The 14,766-nt window shown below is 47.7% G+C and overlaps 4 protein-coding genes across 4 annotated transcripts; 1 reads left to right on the top strand and 3 right to left on the bottom strand.

The window, feature by feature from the left end:
* Positions 1 to 4,613: 4,613 nt before the first annotated feature.
* FIBRA_03315 (uncharacterized protein) lies at positions 4,614 to 5,515 on the top strand (the record flags this gene model as incomplete). The annotated part of the gene is made up of 2 exons (XM_012325159.1): positions 4,614 to 4,699; positions 4,759 to 5,515. The coding sequence occupies 2 exons, from the start codon at positions 4,614 to 4,616 to the stop codon at positions 5,513 to 5,515; spliced, it is 843 nt and encodes a 280-aa protein (XP_012180549.1).
* Positions 5,516 to 5,895: 380 nt separating this feature from the next.
* Positions 5,896 to 6,667, bottom strand: FIBRA_03316 (uncharacterized protein; the record flags this gene model as incomplete). The annotated part of the gene is made up of 6 exons (XM_012325160.1): positions 5,896 to 6,071; positions 6,132 to 6,167; positions 6,220 to 6,315; positions 6,385 to 6,499; positions 6,580 to 6,591; positions 6,653 to 6,667. The coding sequence occupies 6 exons, from the start codon at positions 6,665 to 6,667 to the stop codon at positions 5,896 to 5,898; spliced, it is 450 nt and encodes a 149-aa protein (XP_012180550.1).
* A 400-nt stretch (positions 6,668 to 7,067) lies between these two features.
* FIBRA_03317 (uncharacterized protein) lies at positions 7,068 to 12,202 on the bottom strand (the record flags this gene model as incomplete). The annotated part of the gene is made up of 17 exons (XM_012325161.1): positions 7,068 to 7,077; positions 7,131 to 7,439; positions 7,497 to 7,528; positions 7,581 to 7,629; positions 7,682 to 7,697; positions 7,755 to 7,905; positions 10,233 to 10,377; positions 10,439 to 10,564; positions 10,614 to 10,695; positions 10,747 to 10,936; positions 10,987 to 11,000; positions 11,053 to 11,164; positions 11,219 to 11,334; positions 11,381 to 11,529; positions 11,580 to 11,768; positions 11,832 to 11,964; positions 12,019 to 12,202. The coding sequence occupies 17 exons, from the start codon at positions 12,200 to 12,202 to the stop codon at positions 7,068 to 7,070; spliced, it is 2,007 nt and encodes a 668-aa protein (XP_012180551.1).
* Positions 12,203 to 14,136: 1,934 nt separating this feature from the next.
* Positions 14,137 to 14,667, bottom strand: FIBRA_03318 (uncharacterized protein; the record flags this gene model as incomplete). Its single annotated transcript, XM_012325162.1, has 3 exons — positions 14,137 to 14,448; positions 14,518 to 14,590; positions 14,627 to 14,667. The coding sequence occupies 3 exons, from the start codon at positions 14,665 to 14,667 to the stop codon at positions 14,137 to 14,139; spliced, it is 426 nt and encodes a 141-aa protein (XP_012180552.1).
* Between the last annotated feature and the right edge of the window lie 99 nt (positions 14,668 to 14,766).

The raw sequence follows: 14,766 nt of genomic DNA on the forward strand, positions 1-14,766 counted from the left end.
ATGTCATCAAAACTGGCCGGCGTACTATGTTAAGTCAAGCTTAAGATCGATGCCCATCTCATCAAGCGGTATACAGTGTTTCGGTGGTCCTCGGGACACCAGCTTGCATATTTCGTTTTGTGCGTCCCACACTTCGAAATTACACCAGATTTATATACAGGGATTTTGTGAAGTGCATTCAAGTCCTCTATGAATTTTATTGGAATAAAACCTGCAATGTACCCTCCAACAGAACTCAATTTGTTACCTGGGACAGCGTGACGCAGTGTGACACCCCCCGTGGCACGCTGCGATCGAGAGCGGTCGCTACTCTAAGTCACCGCCACCCCCATCGCATGTGATGTGTACGTCCTCGCGCACGATGTCATTTTATTCTCCTAGATCGTGCAATTCTACACCAAATGCCACGTTTTATTGGGTGAAGCTGAATGCAAATAGGCTAGCTACGTGGTCTTCATAAATTCAGCATTTATTCTCTCGCAGACTCAAAACCTCAGTTGATGGCCGTTCAGCCCCAAGTTTTTTTTAGCACGTTGTCTAATAGAGTAAAAATAAAATATCAGGTGATTGCTTATATTCATCACCTTGGTCAAGAGGAAAAGCGAGTGTCTCAAGGAACACGGGTATCCCAAGGACCACCGAAACATTGTATGTATCTCGACTATTCGTAACTACAGTCCACTGCTTACATGTTTGCCTTTCCTAAATGGCATATGAGCTGCGAACTTGACTGTTATATTGATATTGCATCAGCATCTCTGTAGTGGCGTTGGCGTACAACAACACTTGCATCGTGCAAGTCGGTAGAGCCTGAGATGAGGGGTCATCTCACCTCATTTGTCTCTCTGTTGATCTGGTGCACGATAGTCGTGTGGTATAAAGGCTGACATATATATACTCAATCATGCTATTTGTCTGTCCCGGGCCTCATTGACAATTCTCCCAGAGGCCTCAGAGACAACCCTCAGACATGTCGGACATTCAAGACCCTTATGCTATGCAAGTTGTGGATGAATACAAGTCTGTGTGAGTCCATTCAAGTTAGAGTATCAATGATACCGACTCATGTGCGAACAGGCTGCTTTCCAACTATAGTATAGTCATCGCCGCAAGTGACTGTCTTGCCAAATTTCACCTCGAGACGCAAATACTCACACTATCTTAGCTTTGGTTATCTATGACTTTAGTTTAACTCTTTCGCGAGAAATTCAGTGCATATGGAAGCGCTCATTCTGCTCGTCCGCAACAATGATATTCCTCCTTAGTCGATATCTGACTGTAGCATATGCAATTCTTGTAATTGCAGTCTTTCCCGTAGGGGATAGTCTACCCCGACTTGCTGAACAAGAAGTGAGTTCTCTTCATGACCTCTGTTACCAGTTGGATGCCAGTGCCAGTTACCTTATTCATATTTGTTTCTAGATGTGAGGTGCATTTTTATCTATGATCAATCTTATACGACAATCATTAGCTGCACTTACGTCATGAATGCTATGCGAGCTCTGTTCATCATGTTATATTTGCTAGTCACTGGTGCGTGGAATTTGCTCTTGGTGTGGTCAAAGAGTTGAACCCAGCAGCATTTACAACCTTACGTGTATATGCTATCTGGAGCAAAGATCCCCGCGTACTCGTTGTTACTTTGCTTCTAGGGTCCATTGCTCCAGTAATCTACATCGTGCGTCTGCTTTTTACAAAAAAGATATTCAAACTCTAAAAAGCTGTTCAGTATTGCTACGCCACTGAGCAGTATGTCCTTGCACCTCCGCCGTTCAGCAGCTGTGAGGTCCACGATGACGTGAGCACGGTGGCATACAACATGTAAGTGCTATTCATCGATCTCAGTAATGCAAACTGCACCTACTACTGAATTATCATTGATGTTCATTCTTCCCAGTCGTGAGCTGATTGATGTTTGAAGAATACTCTGTTAGGCTTATGTGCGAGATACAGCAAACATTGTTGGCTCTGTCGTCTTCATCTGTTCGGAGGGGGCTGTCCTCGCGCTCACGTGGGTCAAAACACTACAAATTCGAAGATTCCTCTCTACCAAGCAATCAGGAAGTCGAATTTCGTTATTGATTCAACGAGACGGTGAGTGCTTCTAAATGACACTCACAGTCAAGCTCTAGACTGAGACTATCACAGGCAGCCTTCAGTTCTCGTGAGAGTTTTCTATTTCTGAATGACCTAGTGGTTGTATTCACGAGCTACCCGCAGGACGATACTCATGCTTATCCTAATACACGTAGTCGCATACAAATATAAGGTATAACATTATGCATACCTCACTTTGTCGTCTCACGACTATAAATCGCAGGAAGTGAAACTTATAGAAATCATTCTCGAAGCGTAAGTCAAGTTTTATCGGTGCTCAACGCCTTTCTCATATTTTTGTCCTCCAGGCTAATCATGGTGCTGGTGGCGCGATTCATCTTGGATCTGCGTCAGGTCTATGTCATTGAACGGGAAGACTCCAGATCCACACACCACAAAAGTCCACTCAGATTCACGGTATGGACGTCCGAATGCAGCTCCCCTTCGGAATTTCCCCGGACCCGCCATGTTGATATCATAGTCGGAAATTTGGGGGCATCTGTCAACCCTATTTTCAATGACTGTGACAAAGATGAAGTAGAAGGTGCTCCTTTATTTTCTACTGATCCCCTCCTGAGTAGCCTTCTCGAAGACTCAAGAGAGCCTTTCGAATCAATTCCGTGCAGCGGCCTCGATGCACCCCAGTAGACGCCCTCTTCAATCAGACCATAGAGCCGAGATGGTCTCCTAGATAGCGTGTTTGTACCATGATAGTTGTACTTTCCCCCTTAAAATTTGAGCTTACTGCCGTCTGACTATTTCATCTCAATAATGCGATGGGCCGCATCATAATTGCGTTTGAAAAGATATTGCTACTTGGCTTTCCAAGGGCAAGAATAAATTCCCGACTGGTTGGAGAAGGGGACACTAGTTCAATGTAAGAACATCATGATAGAGGAGGACTGAGACAATTACGTTAATTGTCGTTACGAAGTGCTTAGAGGAGGACTATGCGAATTTTAAGATCATTGGCCATCAGCCATAGAAATAACGTGGGCTCTTGCATCTTAGACCCACGAAGAGCACGGCTACTGTAGGACCTGAACAAAAAATAGGGAATGCGCCGTATCTGCCGTCATGGCTCCATAGCTCATGGTTCAATCATCGGTCATAAGGACGGCATGGTCCAAGCATGGTGCTAGCACAGTTGTCCATGGAAAGCAACGACCTCCCGCGTGAAATGCCGCAGGAGGTCAAAGCAGCCAGTTCCCTGCATATATATAATCAGTTGCTGCAATGCTGTGGTTGAGTGTCTCCCTCCCTTGTGCCGTTAATCCATCTCCGAGTTAGGCCGATATCAGTGCCTCGGTAGTAAGACAACGTGGCAATATGGAGATGTGGTACAGCGGTGCTCTACCACATTCCCATATTAACACGCTGCTTCATATGACAAGGCACTGACTTTCAACATCAAATGCGCATCAAGTGAATATAAAGTCGATCAACGATTCTTCTCGGTGGGAGCGTGACTCATTTGCAGCCATTGATCATTCACGGCATGACTGATGTATTCAATTGCTCTACGAGCGGGTTTATGCAATTTAGTTCGTTTTCTAACATGTAATGGATCCGACCCTCCACCTTTCCCCAGTTCGCTGACCGCACAGCCAGGGAAGAGGGTAGATTCAATAGAATAGAAATGATCCAACGTACCAATGTAAATTCTGCTCCGCTCAATACAGAGTTGGTGAGGTGACCGCGACTCAGCTGAGTCTCGCTGCTGGCGTCGGCCATTGCCGGCGTTGCTCGCGCCTGATACTGGCAGGTTGATGGTGGCATCTTCTGCTGCGTTATACATGTTCGTGAGTCACAAACGACGTCCGGTATGGTCTTCTCGTTGACTCTAATTTAATCCTTCGATTAATGATAGCAGTACGTTATTTCAACGAGTATGGTGGAACGATTGGCCCTTGGGGCAGTGAGGGCCTCCTTTGATGCCGAAAAGTCTGAACACTGCGATAACTGCGATATTCCGATATACTCCATAAATCCCTAGGGAAGACTATGGGATACATGAGTCTGATATCGCGAATGACGGGACGTAGTGCACACACTTTCCATGAAATAAACTTTGCTCAAGCTCATGTCATTCGGACCCATGGCATTTATATTCTCATTCACCTTCGGTGGCATATACTCACTCGTTGTTGTATGCTCCCTAGGCCGGGATTGTTTTGGATTGAATTCCCGAACGGGATTGGCACTTCTACAAGGGAGTGGTGTCGAAACTAGGAGATTTCTTTCTCCATGATCAAAAGAGGTTGGCAATAAATCTCTTCTACTTCTCTCTTTTTGTCCGATACCGATGCATCTTCAGTAGGATGTGGAAATGCTGGGGCCTTCACACCAGCCACGTATGTTGAACGCCGGAGATATCGCGTCGTGGACCTGGAAGTGCGTGGCTTTTGTTAAGCCACACTCTATGTTCGATTTTCCAACCGCAATCTCATTCTGCGCTTCAACTACGGCCATCGTCTACACATTCTTTGTAACAACGCCTCATATCTTCTGCCAACATGGAGACTTCAAACGATGTGGACTTCATGACATTTATGCTTCCATTTGATCAGGAATTTGATTTGGACTTGTCCATGGCCCCCCCGTACGTGCACTTACCCAGACCCATTATTATTAACCCGCTAACGTCGCTGCCCAAAACAGTATGGATCCATTCTCTATCCCGCTAGATCCTATCTTTCTGGGTGACAACGCTGTACCCCACGAGCCAACATTAGCCTCAGGCCATCGCGATGATGCTCTTACACTCTCGTCATTCAGTCCTTCGCATCAAGGAATAAACTCGCGATGCCATCTACTCCAGGCCGATGTCGCAGTGCCATCTCTCCCAATCCTTTGGGACGGCCTGACCCCTGCATCATCCATGGTGCATCCATCTTTTGCGTCCCCACTTCCCTTCGCAAAATCACCTGTTCCTCAGAGCGCGCCGACTGCCTCCCAGGAGGAGATAATCCCTATCTTAGGCAAGAGGAGAAGACGCGTCTCCGAAACTTATCCAGATATTAGCCATGTTTCGAAGCGCAAACTTCCTATCACGCGGGAATCAAAAGTCGTCCCAGACGATGCGGAGACTATCCGCTGTCTTTATGGGGGATGTGGCCGGACTGTCACCGCAACCGAGATTGGACGGCATGTGTGCAACGAGCACGTCCCGCCCCCACGTCCATCTCACGTACGGTGCGGTTGGGAGGGGTGTCCGGACCCGGCACGACTAAGAAGACTAGATGGGCTCCGAAAGCATATCGAAGCCCACGCACAGCTGCGCGTGAAATGCCCGCTATGCAACAAAAAATTCAGCAGAACTGATTCGTGCAAGAGGCATGTCGATCTGGAGCATAAAGAGGATGTTGCGGAAGCAGACCATTCAGACCATAGGCGTAAGCGTCAGCGGAGGGCTTGAAAGTAATCTTTGTCTTAATGTCGTCTTTAGTTAACTCGTATACCCTATTTCATTTCCCTTCTCCCTGAAAGCCAAGAAATGTTCGTAATTTGTTATGAGCTTGTGAACCTTTCAATTATCTGTTGCGTCACCGCGGTGGGAAGCTTGAATGAAACGGATTGAAAGTATAACGATCTATCGTCGTTGATGGGATACGATGCTACATGCCAGTATTATCACAGATGTCATCCACACTTTACTCCCTACAGTGACACGTACAAGCTCTCTGTCAACTTACAAGACAACGACGATGCGCAACTAGCGACATCCCGATCGGCGTGGCTTTGTGCTCCGTTGTCCTCTCCACATACTTCGCACGGGACTCTAAGAAACTGCCACACTCATGCAGACGCATACTTCTCCGTCCACTCCCGGCTGACACGCTGCGCATCCTTCTCGTTTTCCTTGTAATGCTTTGCAACATCGGTGGCAAGCGGATCATCGGGATTCGGAGAGCTGAGTAGCGCCTGAATAGAAAGCAGGACGGTACGGATTTGAAGTGCCGGAGACCATTTGTCTGTAGACAGTGCAAAATTGTAGCAGATTAGCAAGGGCTCCCCACAACGATAGAACCCACCTTTCAAGATATCTAAACAGATTCGCCCAAGCTTATCTTCACAGACTATCAGCATATACCAAAACATTAAGTTAAGGGGTTGGCGCACCGATGTTGGGGTGGTAGATCTTTGTCAGGAAGCGCACCTTGGGAGGGCTCATTGGGTATTCCTCCGGGAGGAATAATTCTAGCCGAAACACACCATCTGCACAACAATGTCGCTCAGAATTCACATTCACCAGCCTCACGACCTATGGGGCCCGGACAAACGTACTCGCAAAGGGACTGCCATCTGGCCCTTGGATAGAAACGTCGAAGTATCGGAGATTGTCTTCGTGTGGCGCAGCAGATATTCCGGGTGCTGGATCAGCGACAAGTCTCTCGGTTTCCTGCGTGTTCAGGACATGCAGAAGTGATGAACGAGAGCCCAATTAAGCTAATCGCTACGCGGGTCGTGTGGCAAGCGCACCTTGATGATCCGCTACAATCCGGACGATAGTCAATATAGGGTGAATATATGCAAGTTATGAACACGGAATCACCTTCGGGAGAGACATAGTAGATGGGTGGAAAAGGGGGAGAAGCAGAGGAAGAAAGGGACGTGCAAGTGAGAGTGAGAGCTTCAGCGATCGCGTTCAGATACAAGCTTCGATAAGCGCGGATCTATTGCACCTTAGATGCGTCTGTAACCATACTGTAGTCCGCAAACGCTACGCACAAATTACACATTGTTTACAACGCCTCAAGATTAGAGCGCCGGAGTCAGCGACGGAAAAAGTGTACATTGAACGTGGTGTGGATCCTAGATACTCGGAACTCGGAATACAAGCTAATCTAGTACTAGAATGTGAAGCTGAGTACGATTCGTGTCATTACTAAGTCTCAACCCGTCTGAAAATGTCTGGGCGAATGCTGCGGCAAGAAACAAGCATAGCTTCGACTGCGATATCGTGCATATTATGCTTCACTGTTACTCTGTGTAAGCGCCACCTATTATATGTGCTGTCGAAGAGAACTTACCAGGTATAGTCCACGTCTAGATGTACGGTGTCCTCGTGTTTAATACTGTTTTCAGCCAATCCTCCAGAGGGAGAATCTGTCAAATCGCAAGGCAGCTCTTCGTGTTCTTGTTGATCTTCGTCATCGGCGAAAAAACTCGTGAGGGGCGCTTCGAGGTTCCCCACTACTGCACTTGAGAAGCAGAGAGACTCCGGTGTATCTTCGCTTACTGTCGAGGCAAGGGCCTCGTCAGTGTCGACATGATTGCGTCTCGCAGTGTCCGCGCCGCGCAAGTCCAGGAGGAATCTGGAAATCAAAATCGGGCTTACACTTGAAGTAAACAATCGTAAGTAGATCCATCAACTTGTACAATGATGAACTACTGACGCGAGTTCAAGGACAGTAACATCCCCGATTGCCTTGGCATTGCAATTAGTCATGTTTTTGAAGATCATTGCGAACAAATCGCACCTGATATGTTGTTGCTACGAGATTAAAGATGGTCATAATGAGCAGGATCCTACGACAGCATCATTAGCGTGCTTGCTTTACACCCAAGACGAGATACCGACACAAAATATATGGAACCTGCAAATTGCTCAATTCTTCATATGATTGATTCACGATGTGATTGCATTTACTAACCATCTCTGGCGCACAAATTTGACAGGCTCTTCCCACTTTGACCCATAGAAGAGATATGTTTACGGATTGCGTACGTCTTGATCCAGGTGAGGATGAGAACTATACTCAGCGATACAATTGTAGACACAAAGTTGACCATAGAAACTGTAGCCTGTCAATTATGGTATCAGTATACATAACACTTCCACTCACGTCTAGAAGAACATAAGGTCAACTATGACGGCAAATTGGGTTGATGTGACACTCACATGAGATACAAATGGTTGCTTATACCTACAACATTGAGGCAGCCGATAAGTGGTGGAGGTGCAGGGGTATACTGAGTAATAGCAAATATATACTGCTCATATTGGATGAAATAACTTATGCTCTTGTTAAAGTCAAGACATACGATATTAATTACCAATGGAACCGATTGCAATGGCAGAGTAGCAACAAGTATTATGTTGTTCCGGTTCCAAAGTGCATATACCCGGAGGGTAGAAAATGCTTGTCACGCTCAGGCTATTTGAAGTACAAAAAATAATGGGAAAGCGACATGGTGGTACTCACCAATAGTTACTATGGAAAGGATGGCTGAGAATGCCTGGGCAGCATGACCAGTAGCCACGCAGCTGGAAGATTGTGACTATCATAAACTGGCAACAGGATTGGGGCCAACATACATCTACAAACGGGTATATTCAGCACATACATATTCAATCGGGTAGTTGTAGTTTACAATGTAAGGAGAAGGACATACTTGACTCGCTTTGCCTGGAAGCAAGATTTGCCATGGTGATGTGAATAACACATTCAAGAATAGGCTACCAATGGAGAGGTAGCGGTTGACTGCAAAGATAATTGATGCTCCTGAAAGGCGAGATTTCCATACATATCGAAGCTCTTGTGCGAGGCTGAGGCAGTAATCATAAAGAAGGAGTGCTGGATGCTCGCTGAGTTACTGTTCACGGCTGAAGGAGTCACACTCAACACACTCACTTATAGCAGCAACTGTACAGTATCGAGTCAACAAACTGAAATTTATTCTTGTCAGGAATCGCAATGACTGTAGCTAGCAATTGACTTACAGAGACTTGAAATCGGCAACGTATATAGCATAGATCTCAGCTTCGAGACTGGTCTGTGACATGCTTGGATAACGAGAAACTCTTGGTAGAGTCAGTGAAAGACAGAGGAGCTAAAGAGAGTATAGACAATTTATACCACCCACTGCAGTCAACCAACCCAGAATGATAATACTTTAGCGAGTTGAGGTGGATGCATCCGTCACCACAACACAATCATGCTTCTCTCATTGCACTGGTCTCGGTGAACTCTACCCTTAAAGTTGCACTCACCGAAGAAAACGTTAACCAAGTTCATAGTAGGTAATCTACATAACTGTTGCAGACCTTGCCACAATGTGATTCCAAACATCTCTGTTCGGTCCGACAGATCACTGTGACAGTGTGGTTGCAAGTACTGGCTTGCGCCCGGCATGAGAAATCTAGCATGTGGCAGTAACTTTCAAAATCTCACGATGGCAAGCCTCATTGCAAGTTCATAGTGTAACTATAGGGACAGCGATAAGAAGTAGCACAGACATTTCTAAAGAATCTCCTTTGGGCCTCGTCTTCCCTTCTTACGGCTCCAACCGTGCCCCTCGGGGCATCTCATCTGCGGCGTCGACAGCCTTGCGCCACCATGTCCTCGTCCCAGACGAGACACAGTTCTGCCACTTTCGCCCATGTGCTTTCAGGTTCATGCTTCTGGTCGCCGCTTTGCTGGCGTCCTCGACCCTGACTGCGCCCCCCGTCAGCTTATGTGACGAGCTCCTGGCTCAGCCACTCCTGCCATATGAATTCCTATCTTGAGTGTAGTCGTGGCAGTTACAGCTGCTACCGTCGTTTACGGGTACTGGACAGGAATGCGCAATAACGAATTGCAGCAGCGCAAACAGTAACAGGACAGACACTCGCTGCCCGACTCCGGACATGGACTTCACGACCCACAGTAGAAACCCTCTGTTTCTGTAATACCTCAATTGAATCTGACATGCTACTGCGGATCTGGATGCGGAACATGACGAGAAGCAACATCGATGACAAATGAAGCCTACAGTTCTGAACACTGAAGCTGCACCTTTCACAATACCTCAGTCGACCTTGGCATACTGGCGTATATTGCCAGAGACCGCAGATCAGTTCTCCGAGTGCAGCATGCCTCAGGACAGGTGGATCGGGCAACGCCATCCCGTGCAGCACGAGACCGGTGCGTATCACAATGTTGCACTCAATTACGGCGGAATGGTGTCCAGACATCTCGACAAGACCGACAGGGAAGCACAATCATAAACGGACATCACAAAGAACTACCCGAGAGCGTAAGCAGAAGCTGTTCAGCCTCGGCCGAACGAGGGGTGATATGACAATCAAAAGGGCCTGCGTGACTATACATAGTTTACTGAGACGAGCTCCTTTGTGACGAGCGACATACCCACCTGATTACGCCAGTGTATTCCACTTCTGGCTCAATTGTCTTGCCATCGGGATTGGAGGCTTTGGAAATGTTGAAGGTGGAAAGAACCATTGCCGCAAAAATGAACAGCGAGTCTTCTGCAAATAATTGCCCTGGACACACACTGACACACAGGTGAGATGCAGCGACAGCTGCGCTAGCATCCAACATCATACAACACTTACCGTCGTCCATAACCAAACTCGAACGGACGAGGATCAGGGTTAAGATGCTCGTTAGTTTTGGAGAGGTACCGTTCAGGTATGACATCGAAGGGACTCGGATACCGAGCGGGATCATGGAGAATCGCCCTTTGTAGAAAATCAGCGGAAGAATATCAGACAATACACAGCGAGGTACCAGCTGTTGGCTAGGATGGTAGCTCCAGCTGGTATGCGATATCCGCGGTAGATGTCGTTCTCAGTAACTCTATGCGGAAGGGCTAGACTTTAAATCAGTCCTTAAAATCGGTCCTTCTAGGTGCAGAACTTACCCAGGGGTGCCACAGGATTCCATCGATGGATTTCTTTCAGCAGAGCATCCAAATACGGCAGCTTCGAGCGATCGCTGAAGTTGGGCAGTCGTCCTGGTTCCACCAAAGAGTCGATCTCCTCCTGCGCTTTCTTCTGTACTTCAGGGTATAAGGACATTGCGAGGAAGAATGACTCCATTGCGGACACAGTCTGTCCAAATTTTGTAAGCAACGAATGCGGCCATCGAAAAAGACACGAACCGTATCTGCACCAGCTGAACACCCAATCAGACGCTCAGTCTTAACCAATGAAAATGACCCACTGACCGACATAGAACGAGGCAGATGCACACTTCTGTATATACTGATCTTCTGGAGTAATGCCCTCTTTCGATCGAATCAAGTCTGCCGTGAAAGATGGCGATGCAGTCCCCTCGATCTGCCGGAATTAAGGAAATTCGCGAGACCCAGAGACAAATAGAGAAGAACATACCACTTGCTGCTCCACCATTTCGTATGGTTCGTTTCTCAGCTTGTCTGATGATTTGCGCCACTCTTTTGCCTTCCTTTTGAATCCCGCCCCAGGGAACCAGTCCGGAACATATTGGACTGCTCGCTTGAGTTTGTCATTGAACATGAAAAGAAACACACATACGAATTGGGAAAGCATCGACAAGGAATGCACCAGGTGTGGCTGCTCGGGAAAAGTCGTCGTTAGTTTGCTCGGCCAACTGGGTCATGGGGTCGTCTAAATTCGCTACTCCATATCCATGGGTGATCTGGAAGACAGTACTCGCAACAAGGCTTTGGCTCCATGAGTTCAATTTATCGGATAAGAATAAGAGTGTCCATACCATCGAATATGAGATCTAAAGCGCTTAGAATCTGCCAAAATCTTCGGGAGGTATTCAAGCGTCTTGGCCGCTTGTACCATATTATATTCGGGCTCATTTCGTGGACTCAATCCACTGACCAAGAGTTTGCGACAGTCGCGATGATGTGCACCGTATGGGGATAGTGGGATGAGTTGATTGTACCCCATCCTGAACACACGAACGGTAATGAATGATAATTGTTCGATGCTAATTGCCTGCGGAGCCGCTTACATTTCACCTAGCATGGGCATAACAGGACGATCGGAATATATGGCACTCCGTTTCTCCAGCAAATCAGAAACGGCCTCAGGTGAAGAAAGGACAACGAAGTCCCGACCCATTACTGACAAATGCATGACATCGCCTGCACAGTTTCACTTAAAGTTAAACGTAGAGACAGAACCTGCAACAGACTCACCATATACCTGCGCCCATTGTGTGAAGGCCTTCCATGATTGATCAGCAGGCATTTGTAATGCATTTCCTATGTACGGCAGTCCTGGTGGACCCGGAGGTAAAGGAAGCTGAGAACGATGTCGAAGAATGCGATAGAGAGCAACAGCGGCTAGACACAAAACCAGCAACGCGCCATAACCAGTCATTGTGTGCGATATTCTGAATGGATAGCCAACAACACTTGAGGGACGAGAACCTGGCGAGCTCAGAACGAGCTACAAACCCGATTTATGGAGAATTGGGCTCCTGTGATCTTCTGTAGTGATGACGGAAGCAGAACGATACGCGACGTCTGTGGTGGCATCTCCCTGGGAACAGGCTGTAAATGAGCCGATTCACATGGCACGGCAAAGTCGGCCGCAGACACTCACCTAGTACGCTAGATTTGGACAAACATTCCACACAGAACTGGAGATTCGAAGAGTCTGATCGACTCGGCTCTTGTCGCACTTAGTTCGGGGTGTACGGTACAAAGTGGTAAGTGGTTCGAGGTGATTCGAAGTGGTAAGTGGTTCGGAATTAGTATTATGCATCCGCAGGGACGAGACCTCCATAGGAAGTTATCAATCTTGGCAAAACATGATCGGAGAGGGCATTTAGCACCGGCACCAGACACATTCCAACATTGTCCCCGCAACGTGCAATATGACAGGTCACGACAGGGAAAGCTTTAGTCGCCGATGCTGAATTGTAACATCCTACACTCAGCTTCAATACACTTGACTTGAGTGTCCGGGTAAGTTGATGCCAGTAATGCAGCATCTTCGAACGATCTCGCCGTAGTGAGTTCCAGTAATTCCATGTAGACCTTTTATACCGTTGGTCTGTCTAAATCAACACCTTTGATATTCCATATTGAATCACTCGAGAATGAGATATGATAACCCAATTCGGTTGGTTTGTCATTGAGAGATCTGGGCTTTCTGCCAGTTGCGTCGTACGAAGGCGGTCTGGGTGGCTGCAAAGCGGAGAAGTCGTGCATCACATGTCTCTAATCCGGAGATCAATTAAGCCGATGATGTCCATGCACCAACCAACGTCAGAGGGCCGATATACCGCCGAACGTAGCGCATCCTCACTGCTCCGCTCATCTTCACGATGAAAAAATGTGTGCGGAGAAGAGTGCCGTCGATCCAATCCTAGTACGGAGAGCGAAAGTGTATGTCATGGAAAGGCCTACTTCAATACCCAGGTCAGTCAATATATGTGTGTGCAAAAGTTGCAACGAGGTAGAGTGGTCGCACTTCTAACGAGAGTTTCTGACACCTCCCATGCACTCGTGTAGTCATCGTACGCCCGAACCGCTCTTGAACCTGCCTGCGTTCTCGCGCTCGTCTAGCCACTCGAAATGTGGCTCACGCGTGCGGAATGCGAGGTTGAAGCTTGAAAGACGAGTGCATGGGCCGCAGTCGCGCAAATCTTGCATGTCCACTATCTCTCGCCGTTAAAATTCAGCGTGCTTTTGAAAATAATGCGCAAAGTCGCTGATGGGACGTTCCAATGTGAGGGAATCTCATGGAGGACATCTTACTTGCCGCATACACCAGCATCATCCGCTACCCATACGCTCCGTATGCCTCACATACCCATATCCTCTGCTACATGCCAATGGGCTCCCTCTCGTGCGTCATTGATATCTACGGCTTCGCTCGTCCTGTTCCAGTACGAGACGATAGGTGGAGGAAAACGGGTGTACGTTGTACTGAATATCGCCAACAAAGGTGTAGGAGAGAATGGCTCGCCTGTCGGTGGACATAGTTCATTTTGTCCGAGGGACCCATAACCGGTTCGGTGCTTCAGTACCGACACAAATATCGCAATAACGACGCTGCGGAAGCACAGAGGGTGGCGCCTCAATAGACGCATATGGATTGCTGTCAGAATGGCTCTGCGCAGAGATATGTACGGAAGAAGCAAACATGCCGGCATTCATCTCTAATGCTGACTTTGAGCTTGCAGACATAAGCGGTCGAACCCCAGATTACGTCGAGCCCGCGGGCGGTGACAGTCAGCCGCTGCATTCACTTCCTGCCCCTTGATTTGACCTTTTGTAGTTTATTGAGGCCTATTAGTGGTTAGTTCAATGCGTGTAATGCAGTTCCAGGGATAGCGTCTCGTACTGTATATTCCACTTCATCGGCAACAGTCGAGCGCTGCATTGCCAAACAGTATCTGAGGGCTCGATTTTTGCTGATGTTTCTTCGTCGGGCGTGCTCTCGCCTGGCTCTCCATCGACATCCATATTGTCCTCTTTCTCCAATCTTCGTTCCCTTTCCACTCGTTCACGCTCACGCTCCTGGACAAGGACCACCTTCAGGTTCTTTGTCCGGCGGTTGGCGTTCTTCATCAAGTTTGGATTCTTGAAAGGACGAAGAAGATGCCTATATGAAAACTGCTCCGCGACAGACGGATTCATATGACTGAGTTGCGGTAATGCAGCAGTATCTCAAGGGAAACTCACAACGACTGGAGGAGTGGGCGAATCATCGCTAGTGACGACGATGGCTTTTCGCTTCGTAGCACCTTTTGGAGGCCTGTATGCACATATCAGTAGTATACGGAGCACAAACACAAATCCCCTCGCCGCTCCTTGCACCTTAACCACCACCATCTCAGTTAGACGCCCACCGCCATGTCGCATTCCCATTCCCGTTCCTACCCTACTGGTGCACCCAATGCCGAAGACAGTACGCCTCAACGCACTGTGGGT

Source organism: Fibroporia radiculosa, assembly GCF_000313525.1.
Source record: "Fibroporia radiculosa TFFH 294 genomic supercontigs, scaffold1823, whole genome shotgun sequence".
NCBI lineage: Eukaryota > Fungi > Basidiomycota > Agaricomycetes > Polyporales > Fibroporiaceae > Fibroporia > Fibroporia radiculosa.